The sequence below is a fragment of the Leptosomus discolor genome, chromosome 6 (genome assembly GCF_034619465.1).
Source record: "Leptosomus discolor isolate bLepDis1 chromosome 6, bLepDis1.hap2, whole genome shotgun sequence".
NCBI classification, from domain to species: domain Eukaryota; kingdom Metazoa; phylum Chordata; class Aves; order Leptosomiformes; family Leptosomidae; genus Leptosomus; species Leptosomus discolor.
Genome location: NC_141396.1, coordinates 30,174,344 through 30,197,686, shown reverse-complemented (window position 1 = coordinate 30,197,686; position 23,343 = coordinate 30,174,344). Strand labels below are relative to the sequence as shown.

The window sequence follows — 23,343 nt, the reverse complement described above, 5'->3', positions numbered from 1 at the left end:
CCGATCTGTAGAGTTGGAGGACCTTACAGCACTATCAGAACTGGAGCTGAGTAATCACAACCAGTTATTCTGGCAAAGACAGATCAATGGTGACAACTTTAAGAAGACTTTGGAAGCAGCTTCACCTCTGCAATAATCAAGGAGAATATGCAATGAAGTATAAAAAATGAGGTTAGTTGGAATCAAACTGCTTTAATGCGGTCTAAATTTAACCTGATGGGCAGAGAGATTTCTGCTTGGATTGCTCCAGCTCAGGCAGCGGGAGCTAACAGGTCAGGTCAAACCATGAGCCATAGCCTCAGAAACTGTAAATCAGCACCGTTGCTGGTACTCTGTATAACCTGACAGCAACTGAGAATCAGTCCCATCGATTTTTAGTTCATATTATTCCATCTTGATTAAATGTGTTCAGCATTCACAAAAGTCAGTGCTGATACCTGCCTTTTGGTACAGTCAGTAGTGGAGGAGCTGCAGACACGCAGGCTTGGGGCAGGCCAGCTTTAGAAAGGAGCATAGGTTAGCACTGCAGAGGTGGAAGCCTAGGTTTTATTTCAGTCGTCTCAACTGCTAAGCCACCATAAATATCTTCCTCTGGGGGCCTCATTCCCTTAACATTAACTGTGCTTTCAGTGAAACAGCTGCCACTTGCAAAACATCAGAGTGTGAGCTGGAAGTTTTACATAGTCCATTTTTTCTTTGCAAATCAGTTAGTTTTATTTACTTTTCCATGTAAAACCTAAAGTTGCCATTGATTTGCACAGAAATCTTCAGCATTTGATGGGCAATTTGATACATAAAAGAACTAACTTGAACACACTTCTCAGATAATGGTTAGAATGGTTTGCATCGGAAGGGACCTTTGAAGGTTGTCTAGTCCAAACCTCCTGCAATGAGCAGGGACATCTTCAACCAGACCAGTAGAGAAACATGAAACACAGATCTTACCCATGCCCTATCATTGTGATGTAAATCTAAAGTATCTGTAATTTAGATTTGTAACACCTATTTTTTTAAAATATAGTTCACATAATACAAGCATTTCAAGTAAAGATAGTTTAAAAAAATAACAGAAGAAATTTAAATATTTTTTGAAAAGTCTCAGCTTCCAAAATGCAACATTTTAAAGGATCCCAGAGTTTGGAAATTACTAACTTAAAAAAACCCCAAACAACTAGTGCTGATGATCACAGTTTCCCAAACATGAGAGAGATCTGAGAAAGAAATAAAGGGCAAGTTTCTCAGATGACATGACCTGGCCCAACTCGAATTCCATCCCTCCTCACCCACAGAAAAAGCCAGGAGAAGCCCTCTACCCTCTGAGAAGCAGGAGAAGCTCCCTCCCCTCTTCTCCAGAAGTAGTTCACAGTGTGCATCTTGCTGGGGTAGTGGGAGTGGTAGTACTTCTACTAGCTGCTGTTTCCGCCAACAAGAACAGTCAAAATCTCAGCTATTTCTAGGTCATTCAAGTTCAGCAGATGGCTCTTTTGAAAAAAAGTCATTGAGTATTTATACCTCTTTTTCTTTTTTGGGGGATACTAATTTATTCTTTCCTGGAAGAGATCAGAGATAATCTAAAGCAAATAATTTTATCTTGATTGGAATTCCAAAGTGAACCTGCATTTCTGTCCTGCTTATACTGAGGTATGCGACACTTGCCTCAGCTCTGCATAGGAGTAAGCTTTACATTGTGAAAGAAACATCATCTTAATGTATTGTCAAGCAAAGTAAACTTGAAGCCTAAATTCCTTAAAAAAAAAGGTCTTAGACATATTACTGGCATGACTTTAAATATGTAAAAGGCGAGCGTCAGGAGGATGGAGCCAGGCTGTTCTCAGTGATGGTCAATGACAGGACAAGGGGCAACGGGTGCAAGCTGGAGTATAAGAGGTTCCACATTAACATAGGGAAAAACTTTTTCACTATGAGGGTGACAGAGCACTGGAACAGGCTGCCCAGAGAGGTTGTGGAGTCTCCTTCTCTGGAGACATCATTCAAAACCCACCTGGACGTGTTCCTGTGTGACCTACTCTAGGTGGTCCTGCTCTGGCAGGGGGGTTGAACTAGATGATCTTTCGAGGTCTCTTCCAACCCCTAACATTCTGTGATTTTGTGACTTTTAAAATGGCCTCAGTGAGTCTTCTTTCATTTCCCTGATGCATCTCGATAACCTTCAGCTACTACTGTTTATTTCAGAGAAAGCAAGGAACTATCTTTTTATCTTAGAATATTAATTATTCTTTGTATTATTTTCTATTCTTGTATTAGTATGTGTGTTTTTAGTTTCCAAATATTTACACAATTAAGAGGTCTTGTTCCATATGCCTTCAAAGATGTGCATTAAAACAATAATATTTGCCATATAACTCTTAATTTTATGAACTTTGGTATTATGCATATTACATTAATTTAATGCAATGCATGTTAGGTGTCTTAAGCTTTGGTGACACTATTACGAGGCAGAAAGTACCATCTGAAGCTCAGGACACTTCACATGATGTCTGGTTTTTGGTACTCTGAAAGAAGTCAGAGGCTTCTGGTCTGAAATCTCAAAGTACTCCCCAATGCTGGGCAGGAGAACTCAAAGAGAGCAGCTGACTTGGAGACTGGAAATGTTGATACCGGCAGATACGAAGAACGGCAGGAAAAATGCCTTGCAGCATAGGCTGCATAAGCCTTTCTTCAAGGGAAAGAACTCCGATTAGGTCTACGCAAAGCAGACAAATATAAGTGTATAAACTTTGGAACGTTTTAGGCCTTAAATTTACTCAGCAGACATCCTCAGTGTCCCAAATGTTAGGCTGAAAGTTATACTCTTGATTCTGAGTGCATGCTAAAATTGAACTTAAATAAAGATGCTGAACCACTGCAAATTCAGTGATTTCAGTAAAACTAGAGTGGGCATAGGAGAGCATAGAATTGGGCCTTGCAATGCAAGAGCAAGGAATAAGGACAAGAGTGCATCAATGCCCAGTCACTATAGTGATGTGGTACAGACCACGGTCACTGTTAAGGAAAAAATAAGTATAAATTTCATATAGGTCTTCTCCTGGTGGTGTTGGAGAATATATTACTAAAAGCTACAGTACAAATACAGGATTTCCACGCCACTTACACATGTGATATCCTATACTATCTATAAACCCCTCTCCATTATAGCTATAAAATATTATAGTTCCACACAGAAGGAAAAAAAAAAAAAAAAAAAGTTACATTGCTGTATTTTTACTTATTTATCTGGGAAAAGCTTCACAAGAATAGCCTCGTAGGGTACTAGGAGATCACTCCTTGTTTACAGGGCCGTTGACCAAAGAGAAGACTGCCAAATCTTTTCAAGAAATCAAGGCTCAGTGCAGCCTTGTGCTGCAGTGTTGTGTGATGGCTCTGTCTCTGCAGCAGACATTGAAAACCATGCTGTAATAATAAAGAATCAAAAAATAATTACCTTTGTTCCAAGCATTACAAATTCATTAATTTCTGACCCTTTTCCTTTTCTCTAATACCACCCACATGGTCATCAATAAATTCAGGTAATTTAACTTTTTGGCAGTTTCAACAGATAAACAACTACATTGGTTTTTACTATTAAGATGAAAGCACTTTTACCTCCTGCATTGTACACTGTGGATGATTGTTTCCTCCTCCACTGCAGCTGTCCCCAGTTCTGGGCTACAGTGATGGCTTTCCACTGCCATTAATATATTATGTGACTGTATTTCTTGCAAGAAACTACGGATTTCTATGACCCAATCCTCTATATGCTATGTAATAAAAATGACATGCACCCCCACTTTATTAAGTTCACTGCTGTTGTAGCTATTTCATTTATATGTAACATTTGAACTTTGCTGTTGAAAATACAAAAATCTTATTCAATATGATTATTTAGAAGTGCCAAGTCTAAAATCTGAAAAATGGGTGCCGCAGTTGTTTTCATGTGAGTAGACATCAAAACAAAGGGAGCATAATCTTGCTATGAACTTACAGCAATAAGGCAGTACAAAAAGAAGGAAGTTTTCATCAAGATAAAGAACTATTTTATTCTATGATTTTTTTTTAATATAATTTAGATAAAATCTTGTTCTCTTTGAGGAAATCGAACAGTCCAACATCTGGACCACAAAAAGGGGTGGCCTTTAAGACTATGTGTCAGATGATACAGATAATGGGATCATTGATCTGTTGGGCTGCTGTAATAAAATTTAAAAAAAAAAAAATCACAACAGCTGAAAAATCTATACTAAATATTTGGGGTTTTCCCCAATCTGCTTGAAGATGAGCACTTTAAATTCAAGCTGAGATAATAAATCACTGTATAAGCTCATTGTTTTCCAAAGTGAAAAACAGTTTATAGGGAAATTCCTTTTTATTGAATGTCAATAGATATTAATGTCATTTTCAAAACCAGCCTTTATTCCATGTCTGCTCCTTCAAGCTTTAATTTTATTTACTGCAACTAGGACTCTGAAAGAGTTCTTCTTTGGTATTCATCTGTATAATTTCTTATAAGAAATGTTCAAGTAACGTCCAAAATTAGACTAAAGGAAACTGGGGATGAATTGGGAAGAGGAATCCAGTTTTTCTCCCTAGTTACATGAGAAGTAGACATGAATTATTACGTGATTGAACATTTTGATGCAGGAGCATATCTAGCATGGTCATAAGCACATGCCATTGTCTTGTTTCTTCAAAATTTAAACCTGAAACTGTAGGATTTTGATGAATAGCATTGGAATTAGCCACATAGTGGTAAGTTCACTGCTGTTAGAGCCTGGCCAGTGATACTCAGCCCTTCTCAAAGATAGGCCTGACAAACCAATCACTTGGCCAAAGAACCTTGCACCAAATTCTAGTGAGAGTGTCCACACACTGATATAAAATTTTCATTAGCAAAATGAAGGTAGCTCCACAAATCAGTGTAGAATTCCTTACATCATGTAGTAGGCTACTAAGCTCTGTGACACTACACTGGACATCGAGTAGAAGAGATCTGGCACGTGATCCTTTATTAATATAAACTGTCATTACTGCATTGACTACATCAGCCGAGAGTATGGCTAGGTGGTTAGATACCAAAAGCACTCTGAAGAGCTCTTTTTCCATGGGTGCGTTTGTTGATCTAAACATGATCCTGCAAGAATTAGAACATTTCAGCTTTGGATCATGGGTGTACTGAAGAGTTTTTCAGTGGTTATACTATGAAATACGCCCATACTCACCTACATTTCCTATTTCAAATGCTGGGATCATTCTACTGGGGTTTTTTAGGGTTATTTTGGATTGTTTAGAGAAATTCTATATAGAATAAAAAATTAAAAAAAGATCAGCATATACACACCTCTCATAATTCTGCTCCACAGTATTATGCTGGAGACACAGGCTTCCTCTGTCCAGTTTAGAGAAACTTCCATTTATTTAGTTACTGTTCTCCCAGTTTACTTGAGTGTAATGCTGTATGTGTGAATTTTCACACCAGAAACTTCATAGGTCAGATATAATTTTTAATGCTATTACAGGTAAATGACAGAGTTCAGAGCCTCTTTTAGGGGGATTACAGTCTGTTTCCAAGGCTGGGAACAGACTAATTTTAAGAGTCATCTGCATTTTACTCTGACTTGCATGCCTTCTGATCCACTGAGTTCAATGGGACCACAGGGGTCAGAAGCAAAGCAGAATTTGGCCTACCATTTTGGCTGTTTCGGTACAACTTTCTTTTATGTCTCTATATAATTAATTGCTGGACCTCAGAGAAAATGTTGTCCCATTCACTGTAAAATAGGAGGATCCACAGAGGAAAACAGTTGCATTAGAGAAACAAACAAATGACATTAAGGCTACCTAGTTTGATGTTTTCAAACCTTTTTCTTTTCCTCTGCAAACAATAACAGTTTTGATAGGATCTGAAGCAATACTTTTAACAAACAATAAACTAGTCTGTCATATGGTTAATATTAACAACTCTCTATTCAAACATGCTGAAAACTGAATAGAACAGTTAACATATAACAGTCACACATCCTTTGCTGAGTACAAGATCGCATCTCTAGCATGAACTGAAGATACTCTCACCATTTCAGGTCTTCATCTGTCATTCAATCAAACATTTCCTTCTCTTAAATACATCACTGTTCCCTTCTTTCTGAGTCTTTCAGGGGCGCTGAGTGAATACATTCTCTCCATAAAGGCATTGCTTATGATATGGTTCTTTCTTCAACAGAAATCTTGCCATGTGTTTCCAATATGTTGCTAAAAGTGAATTTGCAGATTTTGGTAGGATTTGGGGGCAAGAAGGCCTTATATCTGGATTGAAAAGATTTAATTTTGAAACGTTTATTTGGGCAGGATTCTGCCCTTTATTGCAGAGACCATCTCTTGATGAAATTAATGGTGAACAATTAATTAATTGTGATTTCACGTCACAAATTATTGAATCAGAGCTTTATATAGTAGTGAGTTTTTATATTACATGTATTTCACAGGGCTTATGGGCAGAGGCAAGCTCACTTTGTTCATGTCCTGAGCTGGTGGGACGTAAACGGTGTTGACAGAAAAGTCACATGATTGTAAGGATGCAAAGCTGAACCCCACCTAATAAACCTCATCTTTCAGAGGGTTTATTTGGTGTAGGCTTGGGGCCCACAGTCAGCTCAGCTCATGCACAGCAAGATTGTGCCCAGACACAACATACTGCAGAAACCTGCAGTCAGGGTAAGACCACTCCTCATGGTGATCCCATTTCACTGCTACAACAAAAGCTCTGTGTCTTTGAAGAAGGGAGTCTGAATGAGGCTTGCTCCATCCTGGGGCATAAAGCATAGTTTGCCCTTCAATATATTTTTACTGAAAACACACAGCAAAGATTACAGCCATAGAAAGTTCTGTAAACAAGAAAATTTCACTAACTTTATCTTTTTTTAAAAAAAAGACTTGCTGAATGAAGACTGTGAATAGAATTTTTTTACTACCTTAACAAAAAAAATGACATACACCTTCAGCATTTCTTTTCCAAATTTACTTGACAGAGGTTAAAATATTGCTTTATTCTGACTCAACATACAACAGCACTGCGTGATTGATTGTGCTATTTTGGGAAGTCTTGAGACTTGTGAACTGGAAAGTCTGGGGCACATTAATAAATTTTACAATTAATTTGCTGCAAAGGAATATTTTAATACATTCTGTATATACTGTAATTTTTTTTTTAATCAATCTTCTGACATTAACCAGGGAAGACTATTTAGCAATTATTTATTATAGTTCATTTTCTTTTTCCCCAAGAATAAGCAGATATTTTAATACTAATAAAAACAGTAATGTGTGTGTCACTGAATCCAATTCATTGCATTATTGGCATATTGTGTTACAATTTATGGGGGGAAGAGGGACTCAAAAGAAAGTCGATGCAAAAAATGCTTATAATGTGATTGTGATACAGCAACCAGGAAATGACATTTCTTCTCTAAGGTCTTGATCCCTTGCAGGGAGTCATTCAGTGGAAACCATCTGCTCTTATATAGCCCCAGTAGAACCAGATCTGTGCATGCTTGTGGGTCAGTCCATACTGAACCATCTGCAGGGTTGAAGCTTTAAAGTTCACAAGCCTAAGCCTCAATTAATTAAAGTGACTGGAGAACTGAAAATGGGAACAAATTAGGGCAGCGTGGACACTTATTGGCTGTATTTTGATCATATTGGATCTCCCTGACTCTTCTCTGAACAAACCATAATAAAAAAATAAGTTCAAAAAAAATATACACACACTAAGAAGTGCTTCTTGAGAGCTTACAAATACCTCCAAAGTTTAGAAATGTTGAGGGGTTGGTAACGAACAGTGGAGTTTCTGTTCCCACTCAAAAAAACCCAAACCAAACTCAAATCTGTAATAATACACACTTTTCCCCTTTTCTCTTGTTCTTTCTCACTTTCCACCAAGGCAGCTCTGATAGGCAGAGCTCAGCAGATGGAGCAGCTACGGGCTCCTGACCGCTGCATCTGTACAGACCCCAATCCCACTCCACACTTGGCCAAACCCAAAGCTCCTAAATGTTTCCATTGACTTTCTTGGGGTGACTGACACATTAAAGTAAGGTCGAGAGTTAAGCATCTGGCTCAATTTAGGAATTTACTGTCATTCCACAGTAGGTACCAGACCTCAGAAGTAGATCTTTGTGCCTGTTTCCATGGTATGAACCTGGAACCAAGAGGACAGGGGGAGAGGGGACTGGGTCTGTGCTGGCGTCATGGGACTTGCTCCCCAGGGTCTGAATCCCTGGGCAGCAGCTCACTGCAGCGCTGCCCTGAAACCAGAAATGAATCTAAGAATGCTCTTAGCCTTTACTGAAAAGAAGATGCATAGCCTAAGCCTTCAGACAGCCAAACGGAACCACAGTAAAATGCTCTGTAACTGAAACTGTATGTGTAATCCTGCCTAGAAAGCACCTGATGTATGCTTCATCCCTCCTGGAACTTTTCCCTTAAAAAAATATTTTGTTAAAAAACACTATGATATGAGGGTGATTGACTATTTGGTTTCTTCTAAGCAGATGCTCTTAAATTAATGCATATAAATAATTTGTATTTCATTTCCTCCCTTCCTGTTTAGCAAAGCATCGAATGCACAGATCTCTTGTTTCCCCTCCCACAACCCTCACACAAAGTCACTTGGTCAATACCGAGTCTCTTTGCGTTTCACTTTTTAACACAAATTGTGCCACTCGCTCTGACTTGGCCATAGGGCTCATGGGCAGAAAGGCCGTGTTTTCGCTCGCACTGCTCTCTGCTTCTACGCTTGCCAGTTCATAGTCCTCTGACCGCCTCGCGTCCGTCAGAATCCGAATCTGCTCCTGCACAGTTTCTAGCAATATTTTCACTTCGTGTTGTTCTGCTATAAGACAATTACTGACTGGGGAACTCACATTGACAAGTTCAGCTGAATAGGAGCTTTTGCACCATTTGATGCCTGTTACTTCAGAAACATTTTGCTTTTGCATGCAGGCTTCATCCAAGCCCACAGATGGGATGATGGGAACAGAGCTGGCCCTTGAAGATGAATAGCTGACCAAGTCCTTCTGATCCACGTTACTAAAATAAGGGGTTGTCTCTCTTGAAGGCAGTTGCATATTTATTGAAGTATTCTGAGGAGTTTTTAAACCACTGGATGAACACCTGGAAAGAGCAAAAAAAGAGAAGTTTTTGTTGTACATCAAGCACTCAGATGCAACCGGCAGCAGCAAAGCTGCATGAGATTCAGTGAACTGTGCTGAAAAGATACATGTCATTTTCCCTTGCACTAGGAACACTTGGGAACAGCGTGGTCCTGGGGAAAACAGACTCTGGAGACCTGGTTTCGATTCACAGACCTGCCGATGGCAAACCACTGCTTTTCTCTCAGTCGCATTTTGCCCACCAGTATATGAGAATAATGACAATTCCTTTTTAAAAGATTTCAGGAGTTATACTGTATTATTAATTTTATTTGAAATTAAATTTGAAATTTCATTCCTCTGTTCCTAACTGGGGACATGGATTGATGCTTTCTTCAACATCAATGTCAAATGGCTATTTTAGGAAAACACACTAAAAATATGCAGGAAAAGAGAACTTTAAACAAAACACGGTTGTGTATTCAGTCATTTACACAGAAATGATTGTCTGCGCTACCCTTCCAACAAGCAGAGCACCTAAGTGCAGTGTACCTCTGAAAAACATGTCTTTTTTTCAATCGCCTATACTCCTAATATTGGCCTGATTTATTTTCTTAGATCTCATCTGAAATAGAGCTGATATACTGGGCTTGAGCAAATGTCTGTGTTTTCTTGATATTGTAATCCTCTGTTTAAAAAAAAAAAAAAATCCTGTATCCTCCATTAATACTTATCATAGCATGTTTTTATTTATTGTGAGGCAACTTTGGTGGATTTTTATCAACATTTCCATTTTCTTTCAAAGCCAAATTCATTATTCTGATCAGAAAGTGGTTTTGCTTACATGAAATACTTAAAATACAGAAATGGAAAGTATATTAAATATAAAATAAAGGAAACAATGACCAAAAAAAAAAATTCCCCTCTGAGAAGTAGTATAGTAATAGAAATAGTATAGAAATTTGGTACTCTGGGTTACTGTATCTACTAGTGACAATTGCCAAGGACCACAGACATCACCTCAGTATCGGAACATATTTTATTTATAATCAGCTTTGTGATCATACCACTATTTAATAAGGCAAGCTAATGGTGAAGTCTAATATGTTTTATCCATGGATGAGGAAAGCAACATTTAGATCTAGTGTGGAAGCAGGTGCTTTGAGCTCTGGCTTGAAGGATATTTTTCTGAAAGCTGCTTAAGCCTGCTGGACTTCGCTAGGGATATCATTCTACTCATATGTGCCTCGCTGTTTTCTGGCATTAGCAGAAAAGAGAACTAAGGAAAAGAAAGTGAATTGCATAAAACAGCCATAGTCCAATATTAGCGCACAATGCTAATTAACTGGAAAGGCTTCCTTTGGCCCCATCCTCCTGGTGAGCTGTCAGACAGGAGAAAGAGGAGGAGATAGCTTTAGGCTCATTTCCAGCAGAGCGCTGCTGACTTGTAATTAACTCATGTATGGTGGCACTGTGTTTGTACAACTGCTTGACACACTAACCTCTACATGTGCACACATGCAGTCTGTGCAGTCCCTGTACAAAAGATCTCCAGGCATTCCCAAAAGACTGGGAGCTCTGCAATGAGCAAGAGGTCTTGTGATCTTTGCTGCTATGTGATGGAAAGAAATACTTCTTTGGGAAGTGGGACTTGGGGGAATAATACAGCAAGCGGCTTTTTTGAATACGTACTAGAACTTCTTGTACATGCAACACAGCTGCATTTATGTTGTACATCTGAGCCAGCTGAGACTCAGCTTTTGGTTAATTACATTTTCACTACGCTTAGACACACTTCTAGCCATTTATGGAAGGCCTTCTTAGAACAGTTATCAAGAATCAGTATGAATGAAATACTGATCGGGGATATTATTCCCGAGGGAGAACAATTTAAAAAAATAAATGAAAACAAAGCAGTGCAGACCTTTGGGTTGTGCCCATTCTTGTTTCCTTTGCTTATTATATAATTGTTCAAACGACTATAGGTGGAGAGATCTCATCAGTTGCATTATTCCCTTTTTTGGTAATTCAGGCCCTAAATATATTCTGGGCTGCACCCTGAAAACAAAGGGAGTGAATGTTTTTAATGAATTTCACATGCAATGGATGTATTATATGGATGACATATGAGCAAAACCAAGAAAAGACTGGATTAAAATGGGTTTGGTGAGGAACAGTAACATTTGCCAATTCCATAATAGAGATTCAATCATTCTTGGTGTTTTGAAAACTAATTGGCAGCAACAATAACAGGTAACACAATGGCATATTTCCATAATATTTTTTGAAGTACAGTTAGACACACCAATTTTATGCCAGAATTACATGGTTCTGTCCTGTGCTCACAGGGCTTTCAAACCTTTTCAAAGGTTGAATTAAAGCACATACACCGTATGCAATAGGCAAGGCATTAAACTAGTAGGGATATTACATCTAAACCGTGTGAGACTTGGCTTTTCCTTAATTACAAACTGATCTATGCATCTAGTTATGACACCAGACTGCTGCTGTTTTCAATAGACTGAGACTTAGATGTACAATGGCAGAATCTTAATTACATTTTCCTATTATTATCTTCCCCAGAACTATAGTCCCTCCTAAGAAAGATACACTTTTTAATCTGAAAAATTATTTTGTCTGAATAAAATAATTCAAGTGCATGTATTTCAAAGTACAGCTCTCTCTCCACCCTCTTCCTAAAAACAAGCAAAAAGAGAAACTCAAACATATATAAATATGTAACAGTGATTATGTTATACAGTGTTTAAGAGTCTAAATTAAAGAATGAAACTGAAAGAAGTGTAATAATTTTACTTCCTCCTTAAAATAGATATTAAATATAGACAGAAGGGATCAGAACTTGAAATACAAAATGGTTTTTATTCAGCGTAGTACCAATAGCTTTGATATAAGCTGGATTGCTATAGGTGTTCAGTATATAAGCCTGACGACGAGGTCCATTAAGATGAATGGGAGTCACTCCAGTGACATTACCAGGCTTTGGTTCAGCCTTGTAAGCACATATACCTATATATACACACACTATTTTCTACCTGTAGATATGACACATTTGGTCTTGTATATATTACACATTTATACCTGTATATGTACACATTCCCAGGTTATAAGGCACTACTTCTAACACTTCATACCATGTAACACAAACAGCTGTCACCGAGACCACATGATCAAACCACTCTATACTGAACTGCATGTAAACCCATGACACCCTCAGGGACTCAAATTGGTTTCCAAGATGTGACTGGCATGGAGAAGGTTAGTTCTCTTTAAACCCCTCATTTCAAGCAGGATTTTCTACTCCTTCAAGTAGCATACTTACTAAAGAACTAATATTAGCTGTATTTGACTCAAACTCTGCAAATATTAGATCCTGTGCAAATAATGACATCTGGTGCCTCCTGAAGGCAGCAAAAGCTTTCTTAGTGTGGGATGGGAAGAGGAGAACTTTTACAAAAACTATTCAGGTAAATTAGCCTCTTTTCCATCAAATATAAACATATAAAATCTGACTAAAATTCATCCAGAGCTGCTGATGGATGAACTTTAGAAGGCTCACAGAATTAGTGAGATAAACCACTTTGATTTGTGCATCCCACTAGGGAAAGATGGAGGTGAAAAAGGGAAAGAAAGGAAGGAGTGTCTACTTCTTCAGTGGACAAGGGAACTCTTCACTTAGGCTAGAAATCTAATGAGAATACCAACACTGTGAAACTAGCAGATATTTAGATGGTAGAAAGCCATCTGATTTTGGGGAAACCTCTTCCTAAGTATAGAAGAAAAGTAGCATTAGTAAACTATGTTTTAGTTTTGTTCAGAGATGCGTACCTATATTTTGGTTGAAGAGATTACTTCATTGCTGCAATACAAAATAACTTGCAGTAAGTTTTCTTACACTCTTAAAAGACTTCATTTTCATGAAAACAATCGTTAGTGAAACATTGTAATAAAGTAAGATCAAGGAATTGCTTTTGTTTTCATGCCTAACATTGACATTTAAAAAATTAATTTCCATGGGTACTAGCTGAAGACTTTTGGTACCGTATTTGTGATATACACATAATGCTGTGACTGTCACAACACAACCTGTTGATGCACTCAGAGGATTCCTTCAGAGAAAGGCCTCATCATTAGAGTCAATATTAGGAAAGTCTAACTCTATAGACATCCCTAGCATACAACATATGAAGTGCTTTAGTGGCTTGAGCCCAGAAGAGGTCACAGTCTGGTCCAAATATCAACCTTTTGCGGAACTGCAAATTAAAATACAGGCCAGTACATGATACTTGTAATATCACACACTGATTTCCTAGAGAAGAGTAACCACAACTACCCTCAAGACAGTCTTGTTGTTTTCTACCTCACTTCTCAGCCTCAGAAGAGGCTGCAGCACTCTCGAGAGCCTGTGTTACAAGACACTGCCATTGAAGAGGGAAGGCTGTTAGCCTATTCAGGAAGGGTTGCATTCAGAGTCACAACTTTTGTAAGGAATTATACACACATTAGTATACAGATGAGCAATAATATATTTACTGCAAGAAGTCAGAAAGAAGTTTTTTCTTAGAAGAAGCAAATAATAACAATGAAAGAAGTATGAGACAAATTTGTATTTAAAAGAAGTCACCAGACACCTAAACCCTTTACTGCTTTGCTTTTTCCTTTCTTAGGTAAGCCCTGATCTTGGTTGGCCTTTCCTAATTTCTGTGGCAAACTTTGTCAGGTAGATTCAGCTACAAAACGTTTAGTGAGCAAAGTCCCTGTCTCACAGAGTACCCTAGACTGGGCAATACTGCTGCAGGTTGGAAAGCGTGCTGCAGGGGGAATGTGTGCCTGTACGTGTGTCCACACATGCAATGACACTTATTCTTGATCAGCACTTGTGGGTGTCATTTCCCAGGAGGTCAGAGTGGATAGTGATTATAACTCCTTTCGTCCCTGAGGAAAATTAAACATGGAGGTGACCTCAGTTCTGCACTTCATTTCATAAAGCCAGTTCCAATACAAAAAACTTATAGCTGCCTTCTCACAGTGTAACTGTTCACTTTGCTGTGGCTTACACATGTCCAAATGAAACTTTTTTCTTTATTCCATTCCAGGTATTACTCCTAGTTTTACATATTACATTTTTGTAGTGATTCTGAAAAGTCTTTGGAAATCTATAGGGATATGTAACTATTATGCAAAACACCTCAGCAATTGCAAAAGACTTCAAAGGCAGCTGTAGGTGCTCAGGAGCCCTTCTGAAATTCAGACCTTATGTACAGCTGGAGCTCACATTCAATAGTCTAATAAGCGGAATTAAAAAAAAGAAAAATATTGGATTCTTTGTGCATTTTCAAAGACAAACCTGTTTGAAGTGATTTGTCTTCAGTCTACAACAAACACACTTCACAATGTACATTGATTTATTTAAAAAAACAAGAAAGTTGGACTTGTGAATTTTTTTCTCTTACTTGCCCAGTGCTGATGGAAGAAACAAATGCTATGCAAGTTACAAGAACATCATGGCACTGCTAGAAAAAGCATCAGTTATAAAGAGTAACATTGCCTATTTGTCCTAAGCACTACTTCTACAGCCTTTGAAAGGCTTAAAAAGAGCAGTCAGCCAAATAAAAACACATTACCTTCAAAGAGCCAGTATGCTGAAAACATTCTTCTGCTTTCAGTACTATAAACCCTGGATCCACAGTACACTACAATAAAGTTGGAAGGACTGTAATGGCAAAACATATTAACCACTTCACAGCAGCCACTCACAAATTGGCTCATTTCAGATATGTTATTACTTACCCGTGACAAGGTATTGTGTCCTGGTCTGTGATTCTTGACTCTTCTAGCTGTTGATATGCTGGTCCTGTAATTCCATTGAACCTACCCCGAGGTAAGGGAGGAGTCCTCCGAAAGGCATTTCTATGTAGCATCCCACTTTTTTGTCCTGGGCTGTAGCATGAAGAGAGACTTCTAGGAACAACACCAAGAATATAGTAAAATTATCACAGAGAATGCGTAAACTTCCAAAAGTTCCAAAAGATTCAGCATTAATAATGCATGGATTACTGTTTATAAAAACTTTGTTGTGGCAGTCTATGACATCAGTAAAAATTCTCTATGGAAATATAATACTATAATCCACAGTTAGCTGGTGTTTATGCCATATTTAATACCTCTTTTCTAGGAATGAAAATAATTTCCTGGTATATTAAATGGTTTCTTGTACTTGATGAAGGATGCCTTTTTTTTTTCCATCGTGCATACCATAATCCTGCTATATAGGGCTGACTCCTCAGACAGTATAAACAAACAGCACAGCTCCATCATACCTACAGCTGAGCTCAAAATCAGATCTTAAATTGACAGCCCATTATATCATCTGTCAGCCTATGAGGTGCTGCTTCCTGATAAAAAAAACATTACATTGGGGAAAAAACCAGTAAGTGAAGAATAGAAGCTTATGAACTGCAGCTTGAAGAAGCCATCTATGACAAGTTTTCTCCATGTTGAAAAAGATTTCTTTTCTATATTGTTTTATTCTTGTCTTATACACAGTTTTCTTGTTTATATACATTGATAAATACTGTGCTGTTTCTTTATGTGATATAATACAAACTTGAATATGATAAAAAAAAGTAATAGTTTTCTACTTCTTTTAGAAAATTGCTTTTGTAAACATTTTTGTAGTGTTTTGGAAGGAGAATGGATTTTTTTCCATTTCATGCAGGAATTAAAAGATATATAGAACCCATAGTTTTGGTATATTAACCATAAATTCAGCTGTTGTTAATGCAAAAATAAGGGATATCAGAACTAAGGCAAGACAACCTATTTCTACTGTTAACAGGTCACATTACTGCACAGCATGAGTGGCTATTCATTTTCCAGCTACTCCTATTTCTCTTGACATCTTCTGGGTCTTAGAAATGCACATATATTATCTAATATTCAGTTACATTCTTAATGATATTTTAATAGGTTTTGTAGATGCATTTTGAGAGTAATTTTTTTGGTTATGTGAATAATTTCAATTTCTCATACAATTCAGCTATGCAAAAGACTTTTGATAAGTTTGCTTTTCTTTTCCTATTATAATGTGACTTAAAAGCAATCTGCATTTTATACCTAGTGGGAACTTTACTTATAGTTACGGCCACATCTACTGCCAAAGCAATTCTTGCTCGGACCAAGTATTTTGGACAAATTTTCTTCGAGTGTACATTTCCATTAAAACCCAATTTTCTCCCCAAAGTCAAAACACAAGAAATAAATTCAACAGTCTCTGTCCTACTGTTCAGGCTATCAGTGTTCTATGACAGACTCTGCTCTGTTCTCTTCCACACTTTTACTTTCCTGGTGCCTTTTAATTGAAAAGATCAATAACCCACAGCAATAGCACTCCCTCAAAGATTTTCAATGCTTCCTTAAATAGATTTTTCCTTAGCTATTAAGGAGGCTGAGAAAAAACTCTTTTAAAATACTGAAGTACTGGCCTTTCAATTCTGAAGGCTGAGTTCAAGTTGTGAGTTACAGTCCACATTCTGTAAAATAACACTACCGCATTACAAAATGATTGACAATTTCTGCTCAGGAAAGTCTGAGATTGTTACAGTACGGGATCTTAAAAGATGCAGATCAATGAATAATTTTTGATGGATAATGAATTTCAGGGGTTTTTATTGATTGCAGTATATTCATCACTGTACTACAAAAGTCAACAAACTGACTAACTTAACAGACTCTAGACTGATTACAAATATTTGAAACTAGAAAAACGTTGTTTAGTTGCGCTTGGTTTGATGCACTTGTGCACCTTCCTTGTCGGATGAGAGCACATGGTCTCCCATCTAACAACACGCACATACAAATTCACAAAAGCTCTGCATTTGTAATAGATGTAACTTCAACACAACCAGGTATACCTGAAATAATTGGTATAAATTGCAGCAAAGATGCATGAAAATGACTTATGTGGACTTCCTTCAACTTCCACTGAAACTCTTTATCACTACTCCTAACATTAGATGCTGGTTGGACTGAAGGTTTCTGGCACAGGCCAACATCATTCTGCAATCACAGCAGCTCCAGCACTGACAGAGCTGAAGCAACCAATTTGTTGCTAATGTGAGGTTCTTATGCTTTCAACATTTCTGACAGAAAAAACAGAGGGGAAAATGAACAAAAATAATTTGTGGTCATGGACGAGGCAAATTCACTAAGAAGGACCAGGAAATATGGACCAGGAAATATTTACAGACAGTGCAGCTGCAAGCTGCAGGATAACGTTTACTTCTTGAAGCACAAAGACAAGACAGTAACAATTTTTGTTAGAAGGTCTATGAAAAAGTAACTCCAGCATAATAAAGTTTTTCCTTTTTCACAAAACTGTTATGAACATCAGCACACTCTTCCTCCAAAAGCGTTAATATAGTTCCTCTCAGGCTTCTGCTTTATGGCTTACATGAAGTGTTCCTCTCCAAGACAAACAATGCCTTTCAGATTTCTTCAGGGAATTTATCCTCCTTTAGCCACCATTATGGCTTCTTTCTCCCTGTACTCCAGTCTAACTGGGTAAAAGAAACCAGATCACGTTCAATAAAACAGACCAATAAGGAAAGCTGTAGCAGATATGTCTTTAAAATGTATGAATCAATTACTCCAGAATAACAGAAATCAGAAGATGAACTGGTTCAAAAGTAATGCATAAACTAAGGAGAAACATAGTTCTGATGAATTAATGGGTTGAAAGAAGTAGTTCAACTTCTACTCTAAAGTTAATTAAGAACTCAGGATTCATTTTTCTTTTGGTTGAGCTACGGAGTAAAAGTAGTCTGTCTCAGCCCATGGAGTATTCTCATCTCAAGGCACATACACAACTCGCAAGTGCAGTTAACCATGTTCATGAAAAGGAGGAAACTTGCAGTGAATTTACAGTAACTCTGAGAATCCTCCTGTACTACTTTTGAGTTAAGTACTACATTAAATTGATTGTACATCACATTATGAACACATTCAGAAGTAACTTTGTCAACAGGAACATGAAAAGCACTCATTATCAAGAGGATGATTATTAAGGTGTTAAAACTAGATGGGATGCCAATCCTTCCCCTGTTCAATAAGCACAATGGAGCTACAGAAATAGTGCTTATAACCATGGTTGTGTGTATATTTCTATTTTACTTATTCTTTCCCCTTTTTTCATCGTTGTAATTCATGAAAAGAAAGATGCAAAGTTGAAGGAGGAAGGAAAGTTCTAAAATCAATTGTAAATACTCTGGCTCTGTACCTGCAAAAACTATAGAGAGACATATTACATTACATACTATTACCCACTGATTACGAGATGCAAACATTAGTGTTGGAAGTCGTGTCTTTTTGTCCTTGCAAGACAGAAGCAGTAAATACATACCTCAGTGACTGAGCTAGTTGCCGGATAACATCTTCTGGTGTTCCCTAGGAGCCACATTTTTAGGCTGTTAGAAAATCTACTGCTAACATTTGTACAGATCAATTATTCAGACTTGGAAACAATTTTCGGTTTTAGTAAAAAGGATCTGTTATACCTGAGAACATAAGCATCTCTCCATAAATACCGTGCAACAATAACAATGCTGTATCATGAAGCCCTTTTATCAGTTTACTAGAATGAGATGACACGCAACAAGTGTGTCTCTGTTGGTGTCCATGTTATAGACAGCTCCCCAAAGGGAGAGAGTTAACATGACAGTTGGGACTTCAACAAAACTCTATGTGATTAAAGGAATACTAAGATTGTAAGGAGATTATTATGCAAAATTCCTGAAAACGTTCACTTCAAGCATGACTTCTCGACCTCCGTGATACAGTTTGTTTCTTTCCCTAGACCCCATTCCTTTTAGGCATTTTTTTTAGTAAATTTCTCCAGAAAACTATGTTCTTTCCTTGGGAAAATATCAGATTCCTTACACTTTCACTTTTCAGGCTTTCTCTGACTTTACATTCTTAGTTGCTTTAGATTATCAATACTTTTCTTTGAAATTCAATAGCCTTATTTACAGAATAACTTTAATATACTCTCACTTTTAATCTAAACTGAATCAATTATATTGGGAGCATAAAGAGTAAAATGCTTACTAAATTAAAAAAAAATGGTTTTCCATGGTTTTTATGGTGTTAAAAGTTCATTAAAAATGTAAACACAAATTATTTAAATTTTAGATTAAGTCTATCCTTTTTCGGCATTTTTGTAAGACAATACAACTTCTCTAGGCTGAAAGCCTCTGTGTTTGGATTTCATCATGGTGTTCTCTGAAATGAATCTCTCTAAAAACCAATGAATGAAAGTCAGGATGACTAACTACCAAGAAAACTGCTATTCAAAGGCATTACAACCCAATCCCATAATTAACAAAACTCTAATTTGTGTCTATTTCTTAGAAATTAAGACAGTACAGGTTTTCTTCTTACTCAAATCAACAGATAATCAGAGATGAATTTTTGAGCACATGGTATACTTTACAGGAAATTTACTCATTAAATACATTTGTTACTTTCCAGTTCTGACATGACTAAGAGTTGTTCTGCATATGCAAGGAGATGACGTAAAATTCTTCTACCATAGTAACAGTGTGTAATACAGATGAAATATTTTAGGAGTAAGATTCAGTGGAAGTTCAAATTTTCAATTCAATCTCTGCAGTAATTCTTTGCATGCAGCTGAAGTTGGTAGAGACAGAAAAATGCTATTATCTAGTCATCTGAGTGAAATAACTAGGTGATCTCTGTCAGCCCAGTTTCAGCAATCCCAATGATTCCCCACCTTGATTGTCTTACTGCCAGGCCAAAATTGCATTGGTTTTAGGAACTGGAAACAGACAGCTCCTGATTTTAAGAAATGATCACCCATCACTAGTACCCTTGAAAACACCAGCAGGGAACAAAATATTTCCACAACAAGCATAAATAAAATAATAATATAATTTAACAGCATAGGACAGAGAACTGGTAGAGCTGCTGTAATTTTTCCAGACTCACATCATGTTTGGAATGAATGAAGGGACAAAATGTATCCCAGTAAAAAAAAGAATTTATTCATTTGGCTACATTTGGTCATTTAGCCACATTGAACACTATTTAGAAACTAAAACTGAATAAATTAGGAAGCTGTCACATGGTGACAGCCTTATAAGTCTTAAATGTTCAAGTCTGTTGTATGTTTTATAAAGCAAGGGCCTTCTATAATAAATCTTAAGTTATAAAACTACAAAAAGAATTTGTTATAAATTAAGCTAGTCATTCCGTATCTTAAAACAGTTCTGAAGCAAAGACACCTCAGGTAGTCTGGTGCTTGACATCTGCAAATAAAATAACTGTCGGTCGGGTTTTTTTGGTTTGTTTTGGGTTTTTTAATTTGTTTGTTTTTCTGGGAAAAAGATTTTTGTGTACAAAGGTGTTAAAATCAGCAATCTGGGATTCTGCATTAGTTCACTGTAAATTCAGTATGGCTTATTCTGTAATTTCCCTATGGAAAACAGAGAGTCTAGAGAGTCATTCAGCTTTTGTTTTAAGTGACATTCTTAAAGAGAAGAAATATTTTCAGTATTTAACTTATTTCCACATTTTTAAGCTTAGGTAATAGAACATCCTAACTTTGATATTGCAACCATGTTATCAAATATAAGGGAAAGTCACTGTTTTTTTTCAACTTCACCTTTTGCCTAAGTGGAGATAAAATCCCCCCCCCCCGAACTTCTGTGGAAAACTTTCTAGGCAACAGTTCCATAGTTCATCTGTGTTCAGTAAAATCATCAAGGATATTTTGAAAATCTTTGTGTAATAAGGAATAAGACCTGAGAAATTGATCTGACATGACAGCTGGCATTATTTTTTCATGCCAAATTAAAGGCTTAAGTAAGGTAAAAGTAGATAGGACCCAAGTATCCCTTCCTGGTTCATATGCTGCACTTTGGCAGATTAAACAAATCATTCATTCAAACGAGAAGAACCATGCAGCTGACTGGGGGACTGTAATGAAAATGCACCAAATACTACAGAAACAAGATCATAGCCTCATGCAATCCCAATTTTTTTTTAAATTGATTTTAAAAAAATACCCTTTTAATAAAGAAGTCTTCCCTTCCAGATTATCTAGCTAAAAAAAATCTGAACACATTTTTCTCAGCCTTTTTTCTCACTCTGCGTGCTCTGGATCAGACATTACCACTGCCATTCCACCAATGCTATTGTTTATACCACACACAAGTTTGATTTCTAGTCCCCTAATGAAGCATCTGCACTTTTTCTCATCCAAAAAGGCTACAGGCAGAATTCTAATCCAAATGCCATCCAGTGATGGGTGACTTCCCTCTTTTTTTCCTCTTGGAAACAACCACCCAAACTTTTTAAAGACTAGTTTTCAAAGGCCATCATGTGTTCAGAAATAAGTTATTATTAATTTCAAGTATCATTTGTTTAAAGAAACATCGAGAAATGCTGGAAGTTTGCAACCATGTCTTTCTGCAGCAAATAAGTCATTAACTTCATGAACACCAATAACGCAAGTCTCGTTTTTAATGGTTTCTCAAACTACAGTTGTTTCATTCACTGGTGTTTGTCTACAGCTTGGATGGTGTCTTTAAAATCTTCCTCTAGGACTTTACAAAATGCAGATAAAGTCTGTGAGCATTGTTACTGCCTTTTATGTCCACAGCTAAGAAAACGCTTGAACATCTGCTTAATGAGTTGGCTGAGGCTCTGTTGGTATCATACCATTCAGCATCTCTCCTAGTCACAGCACACAATAATCCTGTACATGTATCACCGCTTCAGTGACATTCCTCGGCAGCCTGCCAAATCCCCATCAGACAGCTGTTTGCTTACCTTTGTTGCCTGATGGGCTGGGTTCCTCTGTCGGGAGACAAGGCCTCTGGGAAAGACTGAGGGCCTGAAAAACTAGACTCCATAACTTTGTCCAGAATAGGCCCAGGATGCCTATCTGGTTTTGAATACTATGGCACAGAGAAAAAAATTAATTAGTACACAAAAGGCAAAGCACATTGTTGATGCTATTCAATCAGAATCTATATCAGAGCGGGGTAAGAAGTGCTCTAATGTATTTTAAAATTAAAATTAGGCATTGCAAATAATACATTCATTCACTATTGTTTACATAGTGGAAAGCACCAGTACTCATTATTGCCACTACCTTCTCCATGTCAAAATGCTGATACCCACATTAGTAGCAAAATTACTGACTGATCTGTCCATAATGATAGGGAACACTGATATCTTTGACTAAAAGCCTGGTTTTGAGGCTGTCCATGCAGAGACTGAGACCACAAAACACATCTCAGTCAGCCCCTTCTTGGGTCCTCTGCTGATTTCAGTCAAACACTGCTTTTATCAGCATGCATAACTATGAAAACCAAACTGAAACAGTATTTGTATCATCAAATAAGTAAGAAAAATATTTGAAATCTATCCATAGAGCCAGATATCCTTTCTGAACAAGTCTGAAACTTTCCACCTGGGAGTATCTGTGCTAGTAAGAACAGTGTAAACATAATTATTCTTGTGACAGTTGTAGGCGTAGAGCAGTCTCTGGCACCTAGCGAGACAGGAAGATCTGTAAAGCAGACACTGGACATGAACAAGAACAGGTTTTCTTCTGCTTGCTTTGTGATTCAACTGGAAATTCACCAGAAACTGCCTCTGATCCTGAATGGAGCCAGAAAGTCAAAGTATAAAAAAAAAGTTTCATTTTGGCTTGGAAGAAGACTCAATATTGTTAGTGGTTACTGGGCAAAGAGATATGAGAGGTTAACCCACACTTCACTCAAGTGTGAAAAATACTGTACTTTGCAGATTTTTTACATTGCATTATAATGAACTGCACTAAAACTATTTTGGTCTATTTTTCTTTAATCCATTTCTTTCTGAATTGAGTTCATGTTTTTAGTACTAGATACCTAGTCATTCATGTTACCTTTATAATAAACTGCTACTGTGGAAGCTATTACATGACTAAATATTTTAGAATGAAATTACAAATTATAATAATAATATAAAAAAATCACAGTGGTAAAAAATGCCATGCTATGATACAATAATATTAACATTTGTGGAGAAGACAGTAAGATTTCTTTCAAAGTGCAGTGCTTCTTCATAATTATTTTGTTGTCTAACAAAAGACCAATAACTCCTTAAAAATACAGAA

At 37.1% G+C, this 23,343-nt stretch overlaps 1 protein-coding gene across 1 annotated transcript in view; it reads right to left on the bottom strand.

Moving 5' to 3' along the window:
- Window positions 1–8,654: 8,654 nt before the first annotated feature.
- NRG3 (neuregulin 3) overlaps window positions 8,655–23,343 on the bottom strand; it is a 409,554-nt gene continuing 394,865 nt past the window's right edge. The window contains exons 7-9 of the mRNA XM_086466802.1: window positions 22,008–22,135; window positions 14,949–15,119; window positions 8,655–9,162 (exon numbers count right to left, since the gene is read on the bottom strand). Of these exons, the coding sequence (XP_086322928.1) occupies window positions 8,655–9,162; window positions 14,949–15,119; window positions 22,008–22,135 (807 nt within the window). The remainder of the gene's footprint in view (window positions 9,163–14,948; window positions 15,120–22,007; window positions 22,136–23,343) is intronic.